The sequence below is a fragment of the Callospermophilus lateralis genome, chromosome 1, assembly GCF_048772815.1.
Source record: "Callospermophilus lateralis isolate mCalLat2 chromosome 1, mCalLat2.hap1, whole genome shotgun sequence".
In the NCBI taxonomy this organism is placed as follows: domain Eukaryota; kingdom Metazoa; phylum Chordata; class Mammalia; order Rodentia; family Sciuridae; genus Callospermophilus; species Callospermophilus lateralis.
In genome coordinates this window covers 63,603,525-63,626,339 of record NC_135305.1, presented here as the reverse complement: position 1 = coordinate 63,626,339, position 22,815 = coordinate 63,603,525, and the positions used below count along the sequence as shown (strand labels likewise).

The 22,815-nt window shown below is 32.8% G+C and overlaps 1 protein-coding gene across 1 annotated transcript in view; it reads left to right on the top strand.

Annotated features, from left to right (window-relative positions):
• Sema3e (semaphorin 3E) overlaps positions 1-22,815 on the top strand; it is a 234,557-nt gene that overhangs the window by 178,538 nt on the left and 33,204 nt on the right. Inside the window, exons 5-9 of the mRNA XM_076862550.2 lie at positions 7,115-7,208; positions 17,576-17,695; positions 18,473-18,615; positions 20,021-20,135; positions 20,556-20,625. Of these exons, the coding sequence (XP_076718665.1) occupies positions 7,115-7,208; positions 17,576-17,695; positions 18,473-18,615; positions 20,021-20,135; positions 20,556-20,625 (542 nt within the window). The remainder of the gene's footprint in view (positions 1-7,114; positions 7,209-17,575; positions 17,696-18,472; positions 18,616-20,020; positions 20,136-20,555; positions 20,626-22,815) is intronic.

Sequence of the window (22,815 nt, the reverse complement as noted above, 5' to 3'; positions counted from 1 at the left end):
GGTAATTTTCTTAGAACACCAGAGTAATAGCACTTAGGACTTGGTTTTGTTGTTGTTCCCAGCAGCTCAGGTGCTAGCATACATAAAACATTGATTTCCTATTTATTTATTTAGTTTAGTAAGTAAATAAATGGTAGGGACCTATTTTCTGAATTAAACATAAGGTGTAAGGTTATCTGCTGAGTATGATCAGAGAGGTTTCAGGTTAGGATGCTTTAAGTAAGTAGCTACTCAAAGGAGTTATAAAAAGACATAATTAGGAAAACATAAATTGCCTGGCCATTTTGAGAGTTAGCTAAAATCACTCACTGACTGTTTTAGTCAGCTTTTTCAATGAAGTGACAAAAAGACCTGACAAAAACTATTTTAGAGTAGGAAAAGTTTATTTGTGGTTCATGGTTTCAGAGTTCTCAGTTCACAGATGGCCAATTTCACTGTTCTTCATCCAAGACGAAATAGAGCATCAGGAAGGAATGGCATGGCAGAGGAAAGTGACTAGGGACATGGCACCAGGAAGCAAAGAGGGCTCCACTCAACAAGGGCAAATATAAGCCCCAAAGGCATGTAACCAGTGACCTACCACCTCCAGCTATACCCTACCTGCCTACAGTTATTACTCAGTTAATCCATTCAAGTAGATTAATGCACAGATGAGACTAAAACTTTCATAACCCAATTATTTCACCTCTGATTATGCCTGTATTATCTCATACATGAGCTTTACCTTGTAGTAACACTGATTGTCAGAGATCATCATATATATATGTGGGGGGGGTATATCCATATATATGCATATATATGTATATATACATATGTATATTTTTTCATTCATTCAGGTTTTTTTTTTCTTTTGTATTGAAATTTGAACCTAGGGGTGCTTTACCATTGAGTTACATCCCTAGTGTCATTTTATTTTTTTTATTTTTATTTTTTGTGGTGCTGAGGATCAAACTCCTGGATTCAGGCATGCAAGGCAAGTGCTCTATCACTAAGTTATATCCCCAGTACCTTTTATTTTTTTTTATCTTGAGGCAGAGTCTTGCGAAGTTGCTGAGGGACTCACTAAGTTGCTGAGGCTGGCCTTGAGCTTGAGATCCTCCTAACTGAGCCTCTTGAGTCTCTGGGATTACAGACATGCACCACCACACCCTGTTGTGGGCCAGCCATGGGATGTGTGTATGAGCTGTGAGCACGAATGTATGAGGGGACTGGACTGAGGTTGCCACTCTGTTTGGGCTGGTAACGTAAGTGTCCTTTTCAGTCATTCTGCCTATGATCCCCACACAGCACGAGATGGGTGTGGCCTTCCAAGATGTCAGTCAGTCTGCTGAATGCAAGACATCATGAAGCTAGACTCAACCCCCTGAAACCTGACCCCTTGCTTCATTTGGGTGGAACTTTCTTGAGTGTCTTCCCCTCATTAAAAAAGGATTCAGAACATGCTCCTCCCTCTTTTGTCTGCCTCCCTTGTCTCCCATGTGGGAGCTGGAGCAGAGGAGCCATTGCTGAAGAACCCCAAGAAAATGGTATTTTCTCTGTCTCAGGGTGATTATTTTGTGCAACCCAATTCACCTCTAGTGACCCTGACTGATTTAGTTGAATGTTGAGGCAATGCCTGGCTCCTTTCCTTTTTAAAGATATTCTTAAACCTTATATACATAAAAATATAAAAGTGATACATATTTATGGGATATCATGATGTTTTGGTACATCTCTATATTATATAATATTCAATTTGTCATGTGATGAACGTTAAAAATTCTTTCTAGCTTTCTTTGAAATATATTATACATTGTTGTTATCTATAGTCACCCTACTAGGCAATAGCACACCAGAATTTACTACTCCTATCTAAGTGTACTTAGTACTTATTGATCAATCGCCTATTCTCCTGAGCCTCTAGTAATTGCTGTTCTTGAATGGATTCCTCTAGCACTAATCATCAAGCTAGGTATAGGAATTAGGTATTTGGACGTATAGATGAGAGAATACTAGACAAATGAGATAAGGGATGACTGAGGCAAAGAAGGGGAGCAAATGTTTCATTTGTTTATTTTTTTTAAATGACAGGGCCCTAACTCTAGAGCCTATATGAGGTCAAAGAGTATTATTGTGTTCTGGATAATCATGTAGAGAAGCTGGGAGGGTGAAAGGCTGTGGTAAGTACACAGAACATTCCAGCAGTTGCACTGGATGACAAGGCCCCTGATGTGGTGCTGGCAGTGAGGCTGAATCATAGTGACCCTGAAGATCATGCCACTGAGAAGACAGGAACCCTAAGGTTAGATCATGGAAAGGGAACATAAACATGGAAATCTTCTGGCATAAACGTGGATTTGGGATATGCAAGAGCCTTGTGAAATAGCAATTGTGAAGATTAACTTACTCAGCTTTTTGTCACTGAGTGACCAAAATAACTGACAGGAACAACTTAGAGGAGGACAAGTTTTCCATTCAAATTATTAATCCATCAAATGGATTAATCCACTGATGAGGTTACAACTCCATGATCTATCATGCCTAAATGCCCCACCTCTGAACCATGCTGTATTGGGGACCATGCTTTGAAAACACAAGCATTTTTGGTGAAATTAAAGGTCCAAACCATAATATTTCACCCCTGGCCCCCAAAAGTTCATGCCCATCTCACAATGCAAAGTTCACTCAGTCCATCTCCAAGAGTCCCCATAGTCTTTTTTTATTTATTTGTTCTAATCAGTTATACGTGATAGCAGAATGTTCTTCGATTCATTGTACACAAATGGAGCACAATTTTTCGCTTCTCTGGTTGTACCCAAAGTAGGGTTACACCATTCCTACAATCATACATGTACCTAGGGTGATGTTGTCTGTTTTATTCCACCCTCTTTCCTTTCCCCATGTCCCCTCCCCTTACCCCCTCTCCTTCGGCCCATCCAAAGTTCCTCCATAGTCTTAACAATTCTAGCAATGTTCAAAAGTCCAAGTACAAAGTCTCCTCTGAGACTCAAGGCATACTCTTATTTCTGAGCCTCCTGTGAAAGTCAAAAAGAAGTTGCATCATGTCTGTGCACTGTTTGGGGGAATTATGACAAGATTCTTCAAGATTTCATTCATTATTCTGCTTATGATGGTAGCTATAATTCAATTACGGAAAATATTTTGGAAGCATGTTGCAAATTGACTCTGGTCTTAGGGATTTGTTTGTCATGTGATAAGGATAACAGAGGAAATGGTAGGAAAGTTTGAGAGAAGCAATGCAATTGGGCCAAAAATGTGGCTTTGGTATTCCTATTATCTTCAATAGAGAGCCTTTTATGAACGTGTTCATGTCATGATTTAGTCAATGAAAATGTTATGTTTATTATCAACAAAGACTTATGGGTTCAAAATGGGTTTTGTCAATATATTCATAAACACACTTTCTATGTTTCTTCAGCCTTAACCACAGACAAATATTTTCTTACAATGTCATAAAGCATTAATTTAATAAGTGAAAGATAATTTTAATTCCTATTTACTCCTATATTGACTTCTTATAACTGCTCCAGACTGTCAATTAAATATGCTTTAAGCTTGTGATTGCACATAATGTGCTTAAATAAAATTTATTTTGAGGTCACTCCCACATTTGTTATAGGCAACCAGATAGCTGTGATGAAGCTGTTAGTTGTATCAACAAATAAGGCTGAGCTCAAAATAACTTTGGAAAAGTTGCCTATGATCATAGCTATACTTCAGATCTCATATCATTCAATTGAAAAACATTAACCCATTACTATCTTTTACTATCAAGTGTTACTTTAGTAAAATATCGCAATATCTCGTTATAAAAACTAGTCAGCAGGTGCTGGTAGTAAATATTTTCTCTCATTCTGTAGGCTCTCATTCACTTTCTTGATTGTTTCTTCAAAGAACTCAAAAAACTTAACAATAACAACAACAAAAACCCCAAGCCCAATCGATAAATGAGCTAGTCACTTAGCAGAAAAAGAAATGTGAATGGTCAAAAAATATATGGAAAAAAAAGGTTTATCGTCTCTAGCAATTAGAGAAATGCAAATCAAAACTACACTGAGATTCTATATCACTCCAGTCAGAATGGCAATTATCAAAATACAAATAACAATAAGTGTTGGTGAGAATGTAGGGAAAAACAGTACAATCATACATTGCTGGTGGGCCTGCAAATTGGTGAAACCACTCTGAAAAGCAGAATGGAGATTCCTTAGAAAACTTGGAATGAACCCACCATTTGAACCAGTTATCCCATTCCTCCATTTATATCCAAAGGACTTAAAATCAGCATACTACTGTGACACAGCCACTTCAATGTCCATAGCAGCTTAATTCACAAGCAAAGCGATAGAACCAACAACCCAGGTGTCCTTCAACAGAATAATGGATAAATAAAATGTGTGTGTGTGTGTGTGTGTGTGTGTGTTTATGCAGAAGAATATCACTGAACCATAAAGAATGAAATTATGTGTGTCATTTGCTGTTAAATGGATAGAACTGGAGAATATCATGCTAAGTGAAATAAGCCTATCCCCCTCCACCAAAAAAAAAAAAAAAAAAAAAAAAAAAACCCAAAAAACAAAGACAGAATGTTCTCCCTGATATGTGGATGCTAACCCACAACAAGGAAAGGGAAGATTAGAAGTTCATTGGACTAGATAAAGGGCAATGTAGGGAAGGGAGTTGGGATGGGAATAGAAAAGACAGTAGAATGAATCAGACATATCTTTCCTATCCTTATATATGAATACATGACCAATGTAAGTCCACATCATATACAAGCACAATATGATATCCTAAATGTAACAAGTTATACATTCTATGTATGTATAATATGTCAAAATACATTCCACTGTCATATATATCTAGAAAGAACAAAAACAAAAAAACTAGTTAACATATTAGTGTTAAAACTATCTAATTTAGTAACCCCAAAATAAAAAGGCAGAGATATAGTATAGAAATAAAAACATATTTTTAATGTTACTATTTTTAAAGGCCTAACATGATCCAAATAAAGAATATTGACATCACTTATATTACACTTTTGTAGAAAGAAACAACATGTTCTATTATTAAAAAATTGATATATTATTTTTCCTGTTTTATAGTACTTAAAACACATTTGAGTAGTCTTCAAATTTAAGAAGCATCCCAACTGAAAATTTGACATTGTTTCCCATTTTTACATTATATAACTCCCTGAAGTATTACTATCATGTATGAATGAAATGAATACACCCTCTAAGCATTTAGAAATTTATTCTATATGAGAAGAATGATCCATATTTTTCTCAGTTTCAGTAACTTTTATTTTTAAAGTTTATGTCTTAATTTGTTACAATTATACATAATACTGGGCTCATTTGGACATATTCATAAATGTATATAACACAATGTGTTGTATTTCCTCTTCCTTCACCACAGCCCCTGACCACCTTCCTCTGTTCTACTGGTCTTCCTTCTGTTTTCTTATTGCTATTTTAATTGGTGCATTATAATTTTACATGTAAGTGTAATTCATTGTAATATATTTATACATGCACATATTTTAGACAATTTCCTTCTGCAGTTCCTCCCCTTTCCCACTCCTCCTTATTTACTCTCAATTTCCTTCTTCTATTCTACTGTTCTCCCTTCAATTTTTGTAGATTTTATAATTCCCTTTTTATATTTCCTATTTCTCACCAGCTTCCACATATGAAAGAAAACTTTTGACCCTTGACTTTCTGGGTCTGGTTTATTTCACCTAGCATGATGTCCTCCAGTTCTATCCATTTACCAGTGAATGACATAAATTCTTTCTTCATGGCTGAGTAGAACTTCATTGTGTATATATATCGTATTTTCTTTTTCTATTCATCTCTTGTCAGACACCTAGACTGGTTAATAATGGTACACATTTAAAGCAAGAATGTTCTAACAGTTATTTTTACAAAAAAAACATTTGGGGGCTAAAAAATAAGAAGCTCTAGAACACATTATTTTAGTACTAAAATGATAGGTATGTCTTTAAGGTATTCAAAAATATGGAGTTTTAATAAGACAAAAAGCAGACAATGTTTAACTTGTTTATTATTTTAAAATGAACATTGTTGATCTAGGCTAAGTCATTAATCAAAAAAATGTGCACCAGGCATTTGAAATCTGTGAGGAGGTGGGAGGTGCAGTAAAGTCCATCTGAATTTTGGCCTGAGGTAGAGATCTTGAAGAGTACATCTGTATTCAGTATTCAGCGTTTACATATCCTCATTGTCAAATAGTAAGCAATGAAACAATGCACTTTTTATTTCTCGAAAACCTTTAAATTAGTGCATTTTGAATATGCAGAATAATGTGTTTCACCATGTCTTATTTGGATATCCACTCCATAGTTATACATCCCCTCTACCGCACCCCCCCCCATTCTGCTTCCCATGATCCTTTTCCTTTTCTTTAATATTCTACCTCAATTTTAGTGTTTAATCTGTCTGATTATATCCTTTAGGTAAAACCAACCTCATCAGTGATTAGAGATTAAAAGTTGAATATCACAGAATTTTTAAGCTATAGAAAATCTTGACTTAAAAAAGCAGCTCAGTTCCTCTCTGCATGAGTTCTCTATGACCTGGCCATTTTATTTTATTTTAACACATATAAAATGTTTATCATATCTACTCTTTTTTTTCAAATATTTTATAAATTGGCACTAACTAAACAGTAAAGAAACTCTTGGTCACTTCCTCTTTCATATTGCTATGGATCTTGGATCTTCAAATTTGCATAAGTGTCCTTTAGCTTAAGTGTTAGGTGGGAAACCTGAAATTCTCGTTTGGACAAACTTTTTTTTTGTCTTTGCAGACTGTCATCTGTGGAAAGTGAACACAAACATCTCTCAAATTGTTTACTGCCATTCTTGCTTTCTTCTAGTTTTTGAGAGGCATGAGAGAATTTGTTTGGGTCTGCAATATCCATGTGGTTATGTATAAAATGTAATTTTTACCAAGTAACTGGTAAAAATTGACATTACTGATCTCCTATTTGTTTTGTAAATATTCAATGTTCAATGTTTTAGCTGAGCAATTAAATTCTTGTTGAAGCTGTCACATTCACAGTGGCTTTCTGGTTTTCTTTTCAGGATCCTCTGTTTCACCTGGAACCACACAGATCTGAACGAGGAAGGGGCAGATGTCCTTTTGATCCCAGCTCTTCCTTTATCTCCACTTTAATTGGTAATTATATTTGTTGTAGACATCAGGTGGTGTACTCAGAATGATTTCAAAACTTATTTTTCAACTTCAGTACATTTATTTGGTATTTATTTATATACTTTGCCTTGTCATATCTGGTGCTGGAAGCAATGACATTCAATTTCAAGCCATGCTAACTTGAATAATTTGATTCTAAAATAAGTGCAGATGCTGTGAAGTGTGTGTCCCATCTTGAAGAAAAAATTGTCATTGTGTACCTGATATAAGGCATTTGTATGGTGTCATTTTACTATTAACAAAATGCAGTTATGTGACTCTTTTATAAACATTTAGCCAGAGAAACCAAACTGTTCCAATATTCTTGCAACTTTAGGGAATTTTAATATTCTCCTCTTTGGATTCCTTTTTCTGTATCCTTGGAATTCATCTGGAAAACATCTTGATTAAGAACTACAAAGTTATTTGTCTAAATTCTTGTTAATTTTGAATATAAATTACAGAGACTGACCAATTCAAACTATCATTAAATATACATGCTGGGAAGATGAAGTAGATGACAATGTGTGTTTTATATTTAAATTTGATTCAATTTAATTAGATGAGGTACCCCAAACTTCTTAAACACAATAAAGCACTGTACTTTTCCTTTCTCTCATATTATTTGAGATTAAAAACAGCACTATTTATGAAATCCTCTAGCACTATGATAGTAGAGACAGATGGGAGTTTCCATGCACAAAACTGGAGAAAGCAAATCCTGACACCTGGCATAGGTGCTAATAGAAATGATTCAGTTTTCTCAGTATTGAGAGATTCTGATATAATATAGTACAGATGTGAAAGGTTCTGTTTTTACATTTGCAATATTTACAGGATTTTTTTTTGTTTTTACTAATACTAGCTCATCTTTGCAGAAAATGAGAAAGTGTAAAATAATATAGAGACTTCAGTTCTAAATAAACTGATAACACTTAAAACTGGTCACTGAAGATTATTAATTTAAAAATTGCTAAACTTGATTTAGAGTTAATACAGATGCTAATGTGCTTTTTTGCATGCTGAACATATTCCAGAGAGTTGATTGTGATGGGCTTTGCATTCCACTCCTTACACCCCTTCATCCCAATCTGGGTACTCAGGTAAAAAAAAAAAAAAAAAAAATCGAAGTTTTCAAAACACATTGATTGATTAAAAAAAAAACACACACACATCTCTCATTTTAGCTCTGTTGATGGGAAAAGCTTGACTTAGTCTTCATAATTTGAAAGGATTGTGAGAGAATTTCACATAGTGATTAATTTTTTTCAGGGACTTGAAGAAAGTGATGCTGTGTTTTTAAAGAATTATTATATCTTAAAATATTTTGAGTTCTCCTATGAAGCAGTTTATGCATATTCACATGCATGTGAATGTGCAAGTGTGTGTGTGTGTGTGTGTGTGTGTGGGAGAGAGAGAGAGAGAGAGAGAGAGAGAGAGAGAGAGAGAGAGAGAGAGAGAGAATAGAGTATGAAGATAAGAGACTTTAACTATGGAAACACTCTAAGCGTAGGCTGAGTAGGAATCAAAATCTTAAGAATGACACTTTTGCTGAATGCCAGATCCATAAATACTAGAAGTTCCAAAGAAATTAGCAGGATATGAATTAAAATATATCCATTTGGTAGACTCATACAATCTTTTTTCTAAAGTTTTTAGTGATTTTTATATCTTCTTACACACAAGATTTGGCTGTCTATAAAAAGTCTTTCCCGTCCTTTACCATATTGTCTCTTGCACAGAATAGGCTTTCATGTTCACTGAGGAACCTAAAAAAAAATACAAAAAATAAATTTGAAATATTTTTCATAATAATAAAAGGATATTGGAAGTTAAAAATTACACAGCATATACAGCTTCTACAGTGAAATCCTAAGAATATCGAAGAGAAGACCAATAATTTTGAACATTTTATTTAAATGGAGAAAAATAATGACTATAACCACCTTGCCACTCAACATTTTGTCTCTCTGGAGCTTGTTTATACATGAAGCCAGGAATTTAAAACTGAAATTTTTAAGACGGAAATATTACTGGAGGGACATTTCCAAGTGAGTTTCATTGAACTTCCAAATCAAATTACACGTTGCTGAAATGTGAAGTGCTTGCCATCTGGGTGGCTGTTTCATTTATTCAGAAGAGAAATCAAATCAAAAGAGCCCTCCAAGCTAAACACAAAAGTTATAGAATAATCCCTCCAAAGAGAAGAAATAAAAATATAATTCTTCACATTTATCCACTCGCTTTCATCCCAAAGTACCTTGGAGAGATCATTCATTCACTGTGGAAATGCAGCAGCCACTGGAATAGAAACCTGATAACCTATGTGAGCCAGAAGCTCTTTAAAAGAGGGGAAGTAAAAATAATTCACCCAATTGAAAAAGCAGTAGGAATGTGGGCTGGAAAAAAGGAGCTACCTGAGTTGGAATTTGGCAAGCTCACTGCAGCTTACTCTGACAGGGAAAGAATGTATTAATGTGGTATTTTATGACCACACATGTTCTGTGCTGATGGGTTAAAACAAGACTCTAGCAAAATGATGGCCATCTTTAGACCATTGCTTGGTGTTTCTTTGTTATATGTATAACCCACAATGTTTAATGCCTGTTCTAATGAAGACAAATTTTATGAGAGCACACTCAAATTAGCAACAATATTTATCAAACTATAGGACCTCAAAAGAAAAAAAAAGTTGCTTGTAAAGCAGAGAATAGCCTATATAATTTCTTAACTTTAGATACAGTTTTCATTTCAGTTAATTTAAATTATGTTGACCTAAGATTGCCTGGAATAAAAGATTACTAAAAAACTGAAAAAAATATTGGAGATGATTTGGTGGGTGAGAAACAAGTTAATAAGCATATTTTTATTAAATTTATATTCTAATTTAGAAATGCAATGTTAAGAACATACGATTCTATATGAAAGAAGATTTAAGGACAAATCAAGCTCCTTACTGAGCTATGTTCTATATGTTCAGAAACCAATCATTATGAAATCATATATTAATTAAGCTTGCTCTTCAAATGCCACTATTTAGTAACATAGTTTACCTTGGTGGCATGCATGCAAACTCAACCCCAGGTGCAATATTTCTATGTTTTTAGCCAAATTCTCCCCTACTGTGCTTACTAACTTTGTATTTAAAGCAGCTTTAAGAAATTATCTAAGTTATACAAAGTATTAAAGCCTAGTTTTAACAATGTTTGTTGGAGCAATGAATTTTTCACTAAAATAAACTGCTACGTTATTCATCTATGAACCTAAAATCACCCAAAGGTATCTATTTATTTTGATAAGTAAAATGATAAGTAAATTATTAGTAGTAAAATAATAAGTAAGTTATTTCCTGGATTTGGGCCACATTAAAATTCCAGAAATATTTTCTTTATGTCATATAACATTTTGGTCACTCAGCAAATATTTTAGCTGACTCCTTTCATCAGGTATCTTTGATGCGATATTACAATATTCTCATTAAGTTGATAATACTTTCAATAACTCTAGGTTCCCTTATTAAACTTTCTCCTCTCAATCCTATCACCATTTTTTAACAATTTTCATTTTATCTGTCAGTTGTATTACCAGTTCCAGTTTAAATTTAATTCCTTCATTTAATTCCAGTTATTAGGACCCAAGTTATGATAAGATGTATGGTGCTAATATTTAAACGAAAACCACCATGATTTTTCATGTAAGTTTTAATGATTTGCTTTGAAAATGTTAACTGTTAGTGGGACACTTTTAAGGATTCTTTTTAATTTAAACAGTTTCTGAGTTTTATTTCAACAAATAACTAACATAAAGATACTTTAGAGTCTGTTTTTACCCCCTATATATCTTTTTTCTTATGAAACTTTTTCAGCAAATAAAACTACAAACTTTACAACCACTGAAAATTTCTTTTTGAACTTTTTTTGAATAAAAACACCACTGTGAATATACATCTCATTACTGATTCTATGAATTAAAGATTTATATTGATTGAATAAGTTGGAATACATAGAGGGCAAAATGTTGATTACTACCTCCTTTTTATAACATTAAAATATTTTAAAATAATCATTTTCTTTTAATTAACTACATTTACATTCAGGACAGAGTTATGAATGAATAGTTCTTGAACAAACTGGGACTTAATAAATATTAGGAAATTAAGTAAAAAAATTCAATGAGGAGAAAATACATATTTTTATAATTATAACTTGTACAAACAATAAATGAATATCCTGGTTTGTTTTTTAAATTCACCTTAACCATACAGAAACTTAGACTGCAAGTTATTTCCTTATCATGTTAGAATATCTGAGATTTTTTTTTTTTTTAATCCAAGGCTGCTATTCTCTTACCTTTGGCAAAATGCCCACTATCCACATGTTTACTGTAGCTTCTGGCCATGACTGCTGCTCTCTGAGGAACTATTTGAATACTTTGCATATGGTATCTTAAAAAATGGAAAATAAAAAAGCAAATAAAAAAAGAGTGGGTTCAGGGGGAAGCCCTACTCTTCATGTCTCCATTGATCTCCCTTAAGGTTCTGATTTGACCATGATAGTCTCAATGTCACTGGTTTGTCACCAAGAAAACTCAGTGCAGACATCAGTACTAGCAAATGCAAATAAACACATTTTTTCCCTTTATATCTCAGAATCACCTTTTTAACACTGACAGGTAATGTTTGTCATCTGCTACAACAAAAACAAAGACACAAAAATTCCAACAACTAAATACCTAAAGAAATCACATGTTCTTCTTGGTTTCTTTCAGTATCTCAAGCAGACAATCTGAACTGGGATATTGTAGTATGAGGATCAATCTCCTCTATATTTACCTCTTAAGTGCATTTTATTTTTCTTTGCAATTAGTATGTCATAGTCCTTTCTGGAAAATACTTCATGTAGAATAAAACAATTTTCTACAAAGTTACACAGTTGAGTTTTAAAATTAGTCAGCTAAATCAGTCTTTAGCCATGTGCAAATGTGTTTCACATAATTTTGAATTGTAGAATGTGCATTTACAACATAAGCAGAATTGCTTGAGTGAAATGAGATAAGAAGATGGTAAACAGCTACTGTGAACATTTCTTGCTACACATTTAAATCCTGCTGCATCCCAACATGGTGAATAAAAACTCAGATAATATATGGTCCATGAGTGAAACTCTCTAAGTTTCATGAAATATTAAGACAGTATAATATGTTTAAATAAAACTTCAGTTAAAGTTCATATTGTAAATAGGAATCATGTGGAAAATGATCTGCTTTATACTTTACCTTAGAATGATTAATAATGTCTAGTTTCTCATGAAAGCAATTTAGTGGATGCAATCTTTTAATCACAACATAATGTCCGTTGAGACTGAAACTGTTGGGAACAAATGATAGAACAAAACATTCTCTGGGTTCATGATGTAAAATATTAAATGACACAAGCCTTTAGGAATGAAAATTCAAAAACTCAGTCATTCTTTCTTTTGATGTTTCTGAAGTTCCTGAAGCCATTTTGAAAAATCATAATCTTATACTGATTGTTGGTTTATTACATTTTGTAGCCTTTTAACAGCTTAAAGGAACTTTATATATTTGATTATTAATTTACTAAGCCATTATTTTATTCAGTGAATGTTCATTGAGCATCTTTTATATTCTAGATATTAGTGAAGCATGATGTTGAGCATATGAGGATTCAATTGAAATACCGAACTATGACCAGTATACTAAGAATAGGCATGGGGGCTAAGGTAGAACAAGGCATAAACCAACAGAAATTTGGTCAAGGAAGCCTTTATGGAGTCAGTGAGCAACAGACCATTTAAATGGGAATAAGGTGAGAAGGGAAGTGTAGAATTCTAGGCAAAAAAAAAAACAAAACAAAAAGGTAGGGTATATGTTGCTTGCTTGACAGGTTTAAGAAAATGCATGTAGGTTCTCCAGTTTTATAGATAAAGAGTATCTTGAGATACTGAATGGTTTTAGCATGGTCAAATGGCAGATTTCAAGCTGGAGACTTAGTTTGCTAGATTTCCAGTGGAAATTTCTCTTCACTCTTTTTTTATCAGTATATACACATGATTATTGAGCATGAAAATAAGTTAAATACCCTGTAAATGTATGTGCTGTTTTTAAAAATAATAATCATAATTGGCCACCTAAAATTAACCCGAAACCATTACTGTCAGAAACCAATGCTCTAAGAATGAGACAATATATGGCATAAAAATCTTTTTTTTTTTTTCAATTTACAATATCAATATAGATCAGAAAACAAGTCGACTGACTAAGATAATACATTTATTATATATATTATTTCCATAGTCATTGATAACTAAATCCACAGGTAGGTGTGCTTTAGTTCTTGAAATCCTAAAACATATAAAACTTTTTTCATTTTTAATTCTTGAAAAATATTACTTATCTATCTAGATGTTTTGTTTTTGCATTTTTTAGAATACCAAATTTTCCCTATTGACACCAAATAGTTATAATTTTAAGGTAAAGTTTTAAATTACAGACTCTGTATTTGTTGTAAATTTTATTAGTTATATAATGATATTGAATATTTTTACTCATTTAATTACTGTTAGTCATTATTTGTACCTAAATCTCAATACTAATTTATTATTTTTGCTAACGTGTATTTTTTCTAGTTTTCTTAGGAGAGTATTTTGCCAAACATAGTCATTATCTATTGTGAATCTATTTTTTTTCTTCACATTGATAATAAGATGTGAAAGGTGAATCTTTCCCTTCTGAGGAAAAGCTAACCTTTCCAACAGAAACACATTTGGTTCAGTTTATATATAGTTTTTAGCACCTGTCTAGTTGCTTTGAAGCTTTTAAGTCATACAGTTCATATTGTGTTATTTGAATTGTTCACAAATGATTTCTTTTATATGAGTACAAAAAGGGAAATTGTGCAAAAATGGAAACCTATCATCTTTTGTGCAGATGAACTTCCTGGACATGGTGTTATTTTGGTGTCATAGGGTTGCCATCTAGTGGCTCCAATGGGTACTTGTTTGTTAATTTTACAGTATTGATTAAAACAATCAGAACTTTAGAACAAAGTTCTAAATTGGGACGAATAAATCAGTAAAATTGATGTATAGTAATGTAAAGATTATAGTCCAAAAGTTATAGTAATTATTTTAAGAAGTTATATGATACAAATATTAAAAACTTAAGAAATAGGAAACTCTTTGTGATTTTTAATTCAAATTGTGGATTAAAGCTTCAGCCTGCCCACACTAGAAAAATAAATAATGTTTAAAATAAATTTATGTTTTGTCCTTTGTATTTTATACGGGACGTTATAACTCAGCTATAATAAATAAAAATACTCTGGCATTTTAATAGTAAGTTAAGTCTCTTAAACAACTTTTTATTTTTTTTATAAAAAAGGTGATTTTCAAGTTCTTTTAATTCATTTTAATTCTCTCTCTTATCCATGTTCAAGCAGTACAGACTGAATCACAGTTCATGATTCATATTCCTAATCACTGAATGTATTTTGTTTTAAAATACTCTTTCTCCATTTATAGCTTTACGATTTCTGGTAGCCTTAATTGTCTTTGATAGAAATTATGTACTATTCTATTGCCAAGAACATGAAATACTGAAATAAGTGTTCGGATATAAATTTTCTCTAACAAATTATATTTTATGTCCAAATTTTTCAGTTTTTGTAATTTTTATTATCATACATTTCACTAGCATGTGTTGAATATAAGGGATGAATTCAACAAATGGATCTTTCTTTTTCAATTTGTTTTCTTGAAAATTTTCAAATACGAAGAAAAGTTGAGGAGTCAAATGAACACTTGCTGACATTTACCTTGCTGATGTTCTGCCACATTTGCTTTTCCCTCTTTAGCTGATACAGAATTACAGTTTAAAAGTGCATTCTCTTGTGTGAAACCTAGATTTTATTTATGGATTACTACATAGTTTTTATACATCCATAGTGGAATTCACGTCCTTTGTGGGAAACCAATGCCACTTTTGTTTACCTTATGTAGTTTGTGAACTTCCAAACTGAATTTCATAAACAGAAAAATGACTTATTTATAACTGCTCATCTTTTCTAAGTGAAAAAAATAGCTGATTATAGTAATACCTCATAGCTTTTTAAAAATTTAATAGTTAACTCAAGTTGAAAATAAATTTCCTTTCAATTGGCCTTATATATAACACAGTTGGTTACTTTCTCAAACTTTAAGTATACATGTTTTAGTCAAGAATTTTGCTGCTACAACCAAAAGACCTGACAGGAACAAATAGGAAAGTTTATTTTGGGGCTCATGGTTTCCAAAGTCTATTATTTTCTGAGTAAATAACAGAAATTTACTGTTATTCATTTAATGAAATCAGCTGACTGATTTCATTGCTGCGAGACCAAGGTAAGGCAGAACATCATGGTGGAAAAGTGTGGTGGGGGAAAGCAGCTGAAGACATAGAACCAGGAATCAGAGAAACAGATAATATCTCTCTTCACCATGATAAAATACAAAATCCAAAGGCACACCACCTGTGATCCACCTTCTCCAGCCATAAGCCTTACCCTACCTACCTATAGTTACTACCCAATTAATCCCTATCAATGAATTAATCTGCTGATTAGCTTAAGCTTCTCATAAGCCAATCATTTCACCTATAAACTTTCTTGCCTTATCTCACACATGAACTTTTGGACAAAACCTTGTGTCTAAACCATAAAAATACAAATATATTGAACATATTGAATTTTTAGAAAGTCTTAAGGGCTTTACTTTAGGGGATAAAATCTTCATAAAATTTAAGACAATTTTTTAAAAAATTCAATAAATAAAATTTATAAGTAAGAAACTCAAGTTCTCTAAAATTTGGTTTATTGATTTCGTCAAAATTCCATGCCTATAATGTTAATAATCTTAATTCTAAAATTGATTGCATAGTTTGATATATTAAATTGGAAGTACAGTTAATTTGAATTCTTTTAAACTTCAAACACTTTAAATAGCATGTGTATGCATATGTACCATTCCAAATTTTCAGAATTCATAAAAGCATCCATATTGGATTACATAGTCATATTGTATTTGTTTTTAACTCTTACCAGAGTTCTATGATGTTCATTAAGAAAATAATATTACCACCCTAAATTAAGGTTGTTGTTTCCAATCATATAATGTTATCATTTGCTTATTGGTCAGAGCTTTTTGCCTAGTACAGGACACCTTACCTGGGTACCAGGACAGAAGGTACCACTTCTGGGCACACTGATAATCTTTTGAAGTCATGCAGAAGAAAAGGGATTCCAAGTTCCTATACTTGAGAGGTGGTTATCTTTTGGGGATTTAGGTTACATTCTTATATTATTTATTTGTTTAAAATGTTTTTCTGTTCTCTTAATCTAATTTTAATTCCTGTATATCTGCTTCCAAAGATGTTTCTGGAGCTCCTGAATACATCTGTGTAATTCCTCAATCTAATTTTAAGGCTATGACTCAGGCCATATGTTGCAGCTAACTTCATTCAGTCATTCTCTTATTGGCCTGATTAAATCCTGAGATTTTTCCTATATCCATCCTATCTGACTCAAACATATACTTATGAATTAAATAGCTATTGGATTAGATATATCTGACAAATTTTATAGTTACCACAATAAAATCATGATAATTATAGCATAATTCTTTCTTTCTTTCTTTTTTGTACTAGGGATTGAAATTGCATGCTTAAAAGCACCACTGGGCCACATCTCCAGCTTTAAAATTTTTTTTTCTCACTAATTTGCTTAGGGCCTTGTTAAGTTGCTGAGGCTGGCTTTAAACATCCTCCTGACTCAACCTCCCAAGCTGCTAGAATTACACATGTGAGCTACCACATCTGGCTAGTAATTTCCTGATATAAGAAGAATTTGACTAAACTAACATATAATACTTGAAAAAAAATAATAATAATGACCTGATGATATGAAGGTTAAAATAAATTTAGTAAAAGAAGATAAAACCATATTACTTACCAAAATTTGCCATATTATTTACCAAGTATTTTCCAGTAACTCTCCCAAGTGTTTAGCTCTTAACAATTCTGTTGAGTACTGCTCATTTTCTTATTCACAGAAGAAGAAAACTAGGCACAGAGAGTTTAAGCAACCTGTTCTAGTTCACACAGGTAGTAAGTGGCAGAGTCAGGATTCAAACCCTGGCAGTCTGAGTGTACCTTCCATGTCCTGAACAACAATAGCATTACTATCATAAGGTTGAATATGTTTTGGGAACCAGATGTGTTTAATGTAATTGTGGTTGATACTTTGTCTCTCAGAGAGACAAATAAATACTTACTTATTTGTAATTGACTTGTCCACATAGGTAGTGAACTGTTTGCTGGACTCTACAGTGACTATTGGGGCAGAGATGCTGCCATCTTCCGGAGCATGGGGCGACTGGCCCATATTCGTACTGAGCATGATGATGAGCGTCTGTTGAAAGGTAGGATTGAGACAGAATACAGAGGAAATTAGAATTGAATACAAGCCTAGAATTCATGGATAATTTTGCCACTTTGATAATTACAATATAAATATAGCTTAGAGTTTTTACAGATTTGAGAATGTTTTTGTTGGCAATATCCTTGAGGTAAAATCTATATGGTATGTGTTCATCATTTCATATGGATTGGTTTAATTATAACATCAATTTACCTTCCTTAGCAATGCTTAGAAATCAAAATTTAAATGAATAAAACAAATCGAATATATGAAAAGTGAAAAATTCATCATACAATAGGGTTTTTCTGTTCTTATCAATTGGTATAATTTCTAATAACTTGATTGCTTTGTTTTTCTTGTCTTCAAAGGATCACATGGCACCTTAGATATAAAACTTTAGAAAGGTCACTACCCATTTACTGACAGAATTCTTTGTAAGGAATATTATTTATATTTTTTTATGCTGGTATATCTAGGAGCTCATTTTATGATGAACATTTTCATTTTTAGCATTTTTGTGAAGCTTAAAAATACATGGTCACTCTAAGTAGCATATTATCATCATTATCAGTTTAAAAATGTTTGTTGACTGGCAAATAAAATAGAGATAGCTATCACTTTTAAAAATTTGTTTGGTTAAAATTTTCAAGGAATATGTATTTTTTAATAAAATGATGAGAGTTAAAGTTAAGCTTTCAGTTGACATGTAATTTATTAGGATGACCTCATTTTTATTATTATATCTCTTTCACTTTTCTTTCACATTTTACTCCTATAGAACCAAAATTTGTAGGTTCATATATGATTCCTGACAACGATGACCGAGATGACAACAAAGTGTATTTCTTTTTTACTGAGAAGGCCTTGGAGGAAGAAAGCAATGCCCACGCGATATACACCAGAGTGGGAAGACTTTGCGTGGTGAGGATGGTGTTTCTCACTCATTAAAATTGCTTATCTCACAATCTATGGCCAAGCATTTGTTACAAATTTTATAGCAGGTTTTTGTTTTAAATATTTAACATTCTATAGGCATACAAAATTGACATTTAATAAAACAAGATTTATACTTCATGTTTTAGTCAGAGTTTTCACTGCTTTGACTATTCCTTGGGACTCGAGGTGAGGCAGAAATACATGGCTGAAAAGAATGGCTCACATTATGTTCAGAAAGCAGAGAAAGAAACCCACTTACCAGACACCAAGTATATACCTTAAATGCACACCCCCAAGGACCCACCTCCTCCACCCACACCCTTCCATTGCCAATTAATCCCATCAGGGGACTCATTCACTGATTGGACTAAGGCTCTTGTAACCCAATCATTTCTCCTGTAAACCTTGCATTGTCTCACACATGAACTTTGGGAGATACCTCACATCTAACCATAACACTTCACATCTATAAAAACTTCATATCTAATGCAGGTTTTATCTGCATTTTTTAATCTGCATTTTGTATGATTTTTCTCATTTTCAAAGCTATTACTATAAACAGTCTATAGTTAGTTTTAGAGTTACAGTTTAGTTATAATAAGTAGTCTATAGTTAGTCTGTATTTCTTCCTGAAAAGAAGTTTGAGGGTTTTTTTTTAAAATGTATTTAACCAAAATCTTTTTGTTTCTTTAGTCCACAATCTAAATAATATACACAACTGTGTTTGAACAATTCAAGTTGGTTGACTTTATAGAAAAAAAATCTGTAGTTTGAGTATTCAGTCAGGTTTGGAACAGTCAAACAAATTGAAGTAGCAACATGTACTTAGAGACTGCTAATAATATTACAAATGTAAAGTAAATCTGTCAGTTAAGAATCAAGTTAAGTATAGATTTAAGAGGGTTTGGGATGTGGCTCAGTGGTAGAGTGCTTGCCTGCCATTTGTGAGAACCTGGGTTCAATCCTTAGCACTGCAAAAGAGGACAAAGAAAAAATTTAAAGGACTTCTATGCATACATACATATGTAAGTATTATATGTGTAAATTCTCTCTCTCTGTGTGTATAGATTATTTATCAACAAAATAAAGGTTACAGTGTCATAAAGCCCACTCCTTCATTTAGGAGAGACTACTATGTTAACATTGTCTAATACCTAGAAAGCAGACTGAATACTTCAGAGTGATAATACACTGACAAGTCAGAATGTGAAAAACAAAGCAAAGCAAAAACTATAGGAATATATGTTAGTATTCATTTGAGGCTTATGCTAAATTTTCCTAAATAGAAAAAAAAAAGCTATAACTCTTGACATCTGCACAATGACTAATACTAACTCTATTGTTGGTTAAAGCTCTTTATGTGCCCATTTACCTGTTTTCTTTTTCACAGAATGATGTGGGAGGGCAGAGAATACTAGTGAATAAATGGAGCACGTTCCTCAAAGCAAGACTGGTTTGTTCAGTACCCGGAATGAATGGAATTGATACATATTTTGATGAATTAGGTAAGTATTATTTTGAGAATTAAATTTTACTCTTTGATGTATAGCTCTCATTATGTCTGGTACATGTGGAAAACTTGTTTCCTGTAATATTTGACCAGAGCACCAACCTAGAGCATGTTTCTGTTCTTTTCATTTTAACCAGGTGCCTGGTGATAGCAGAGGAGTTGCAGGAAAAAAAAGGAGATCCATCTCATTAGTTTAGAGTCAGTGCCTCTGGTTCCATCTGTGTAGGTTAGCTAAAAACCCAGAACACTGGAAGGATTCGCCCTGTTATGTTTTGGTCGTGGTTGTCTGGGTGTATTTGGAAATTTATGTCTTTAAATCTATAATAAGTTCTAAACTATTTCATGTGAATATGTTTTATCTGCATGTAAAGAGGGCTAAAAACTCCAATTGATAGATGGGTCTTTAATTTTTCAGAGGATGTTTTTTTGCTGCCTACCAGAGATCATAAGAACCCAGTGATATTTGGACTGTTTAACACTACCAGGTGAGAGATTTATACAGTCAATATAAAAATGTAAACAAGAATTGTCTCTCTAGACTCTCCTTTCATGGTTTATATAACTTGGAAATACTATTGACCCAGTCATCATTCTTGTTTTCTGTACTTTATAAATCACCAACTTCTCCTTGTTCACCCACGATTGCAGCTCATTTTCAAAGCCACAATCTCAGTCCAGATTCTTGTTTTTGTATACAGTGCTTTAGCATGCTCATGTGCTTAGTATCCTGATCTCTTCCCTCTCTAATCTACAAAAAAAGGACAACTTTTTTTCCTCATGTAATTTGTCAAATATTGATATAATGTTTCAGAGACTAGGATAATTCTTTTGTCTTATCAAATTGAACTTTCTAAGCTAGAGTTTTACTGTTCTTTAATAACGGTTACCCACCCATCTTTGAAAGATTCCCCACCCCTGCCGTGAGCCCGCCACTGACAAGATAATATGTTGACAGATTCTAGTGCTTATATTGCCAAATACCATCACAGTATTTTTATTTGTTCACTTCTCTTGCTTGAAATGACTTTGTCTTCCAACATTGGTTTGTGTCAGTTCTCAACACATATCAATTGTCATGTCCAGGAAATAGTCCTTAGTTCCTTAGTCACTAAGCAATCTTCCTGCCCGTTTGTTCTGGTCATCTTCCTCCAATGTATATTCACAGTCAACACCTTTATGATCTGCTCTCCTTCTTTCAAATATTCTATTCAATTTAGTGCTAATAGTCTGTTATTTTTCCTTTACATTCTTATAGAATGTAAAGGAAAAATAACATATTATCAGTGAAATAATAGTTCATTCATGGATGAAAAAGTATGACTAGAATATGTTTTGGTTGAAAGTTTATGTACACAATTTCCTCAGTATCTTTCCAAATAAGGCAGAGAATGGATAAAATGATTTGAGTGAGAAATAAAGAATATATCTCACTCTCTCGGCAGAGATGCAATAATCTTACTCAGTTTCTCATTTGCATTGTATTGGCCATAAACTGTTCATGACCCTATATACTGTACTTAGAGACTTTCCACACAGCCTTTTTTAGTTTTTCAGCAGGTGATTTCAAATGCTCACTTTGAAAAAAAATTCAAGCTCCTTGAACAAGTATGGTGCTGTTGTAAAGAGACCTTTTTCTGCAACAGGGTAACATGGAAATAACATTCTATCGATTATTTCTTGAGCAAAGAAATATTTAATAAAGATTGGCAGCTATCACAGTTCATAGAAAGTCCCTTAATTTTCTTTTACTTCATTTTCTTCCATATGCCAGTAAATAATTTATATGTTGCTTGAACACTCAATGGCTTAATACAGTGAACTCAAGTTATGAAATAATGCATAGGCTTTTTAATGGATTAGTGTGATCAATTTATAAGCCACTTTCCTAAAGGATAGCATATTGGATTTTTCTGAAAAAAGAAAGACAAGCTTTTCTTCTGTAATTTCCATTTTGACTGTTCAATTGATATACAAATCTGAGAAAAAAAAGCTCCCAGCTGTTACCTGACATAGAGGTTGATATTCATGGAATAGTGATCAAAGGCTTATTGTCACTTTAGTTGAAAGACTATCTCTAGTTTTCATCAGTATCCCAGGCATTTGCAATTGCTTCAAGGTGTGTTATAAAAATGTGTGATTTGATATTCTTAGACAGTAACATTACTGCTGTTCTACAGGTGTCTTGGGTGTAGGAAATACTATATTTACACAGAATTTTTCATTTTAGAGAGCACTTTCACAACATCATTTATTTCCATTCTCATACTACAGAGGTTCAGAAGATATTAGAATTCATTCAGATCATGACAAATTAAGTAATACAGCCAGTTGTTTTTTTAAAAAAATCTTTTAGAAACATCCTTTTGCAGAATCTGATTGCAAATACCCACAATAAAATTTTCTGTGGTTAGTCAACTGCTTTCTTTATCCTCTGAAAATAGAAATTTTTATCAAGAAAATCATTTTAATTGCTGCTACTTCTGAGGTATGAGAGCTGAGTTTTATAGAATTTAAGTAAATTTTCTCAAGTTTGATTTATTCGGGTCAGTCATCTTCCCACGATAGCACAGTTTTCAGTGATCTGGAGGGAAGAATTCAATAAGTGTGCTAATGTTTCGAGACCTCTGAATAAAAGAATGGAAAAGAGTCTTAAGTTTTCAGGAGACATTAAGTTT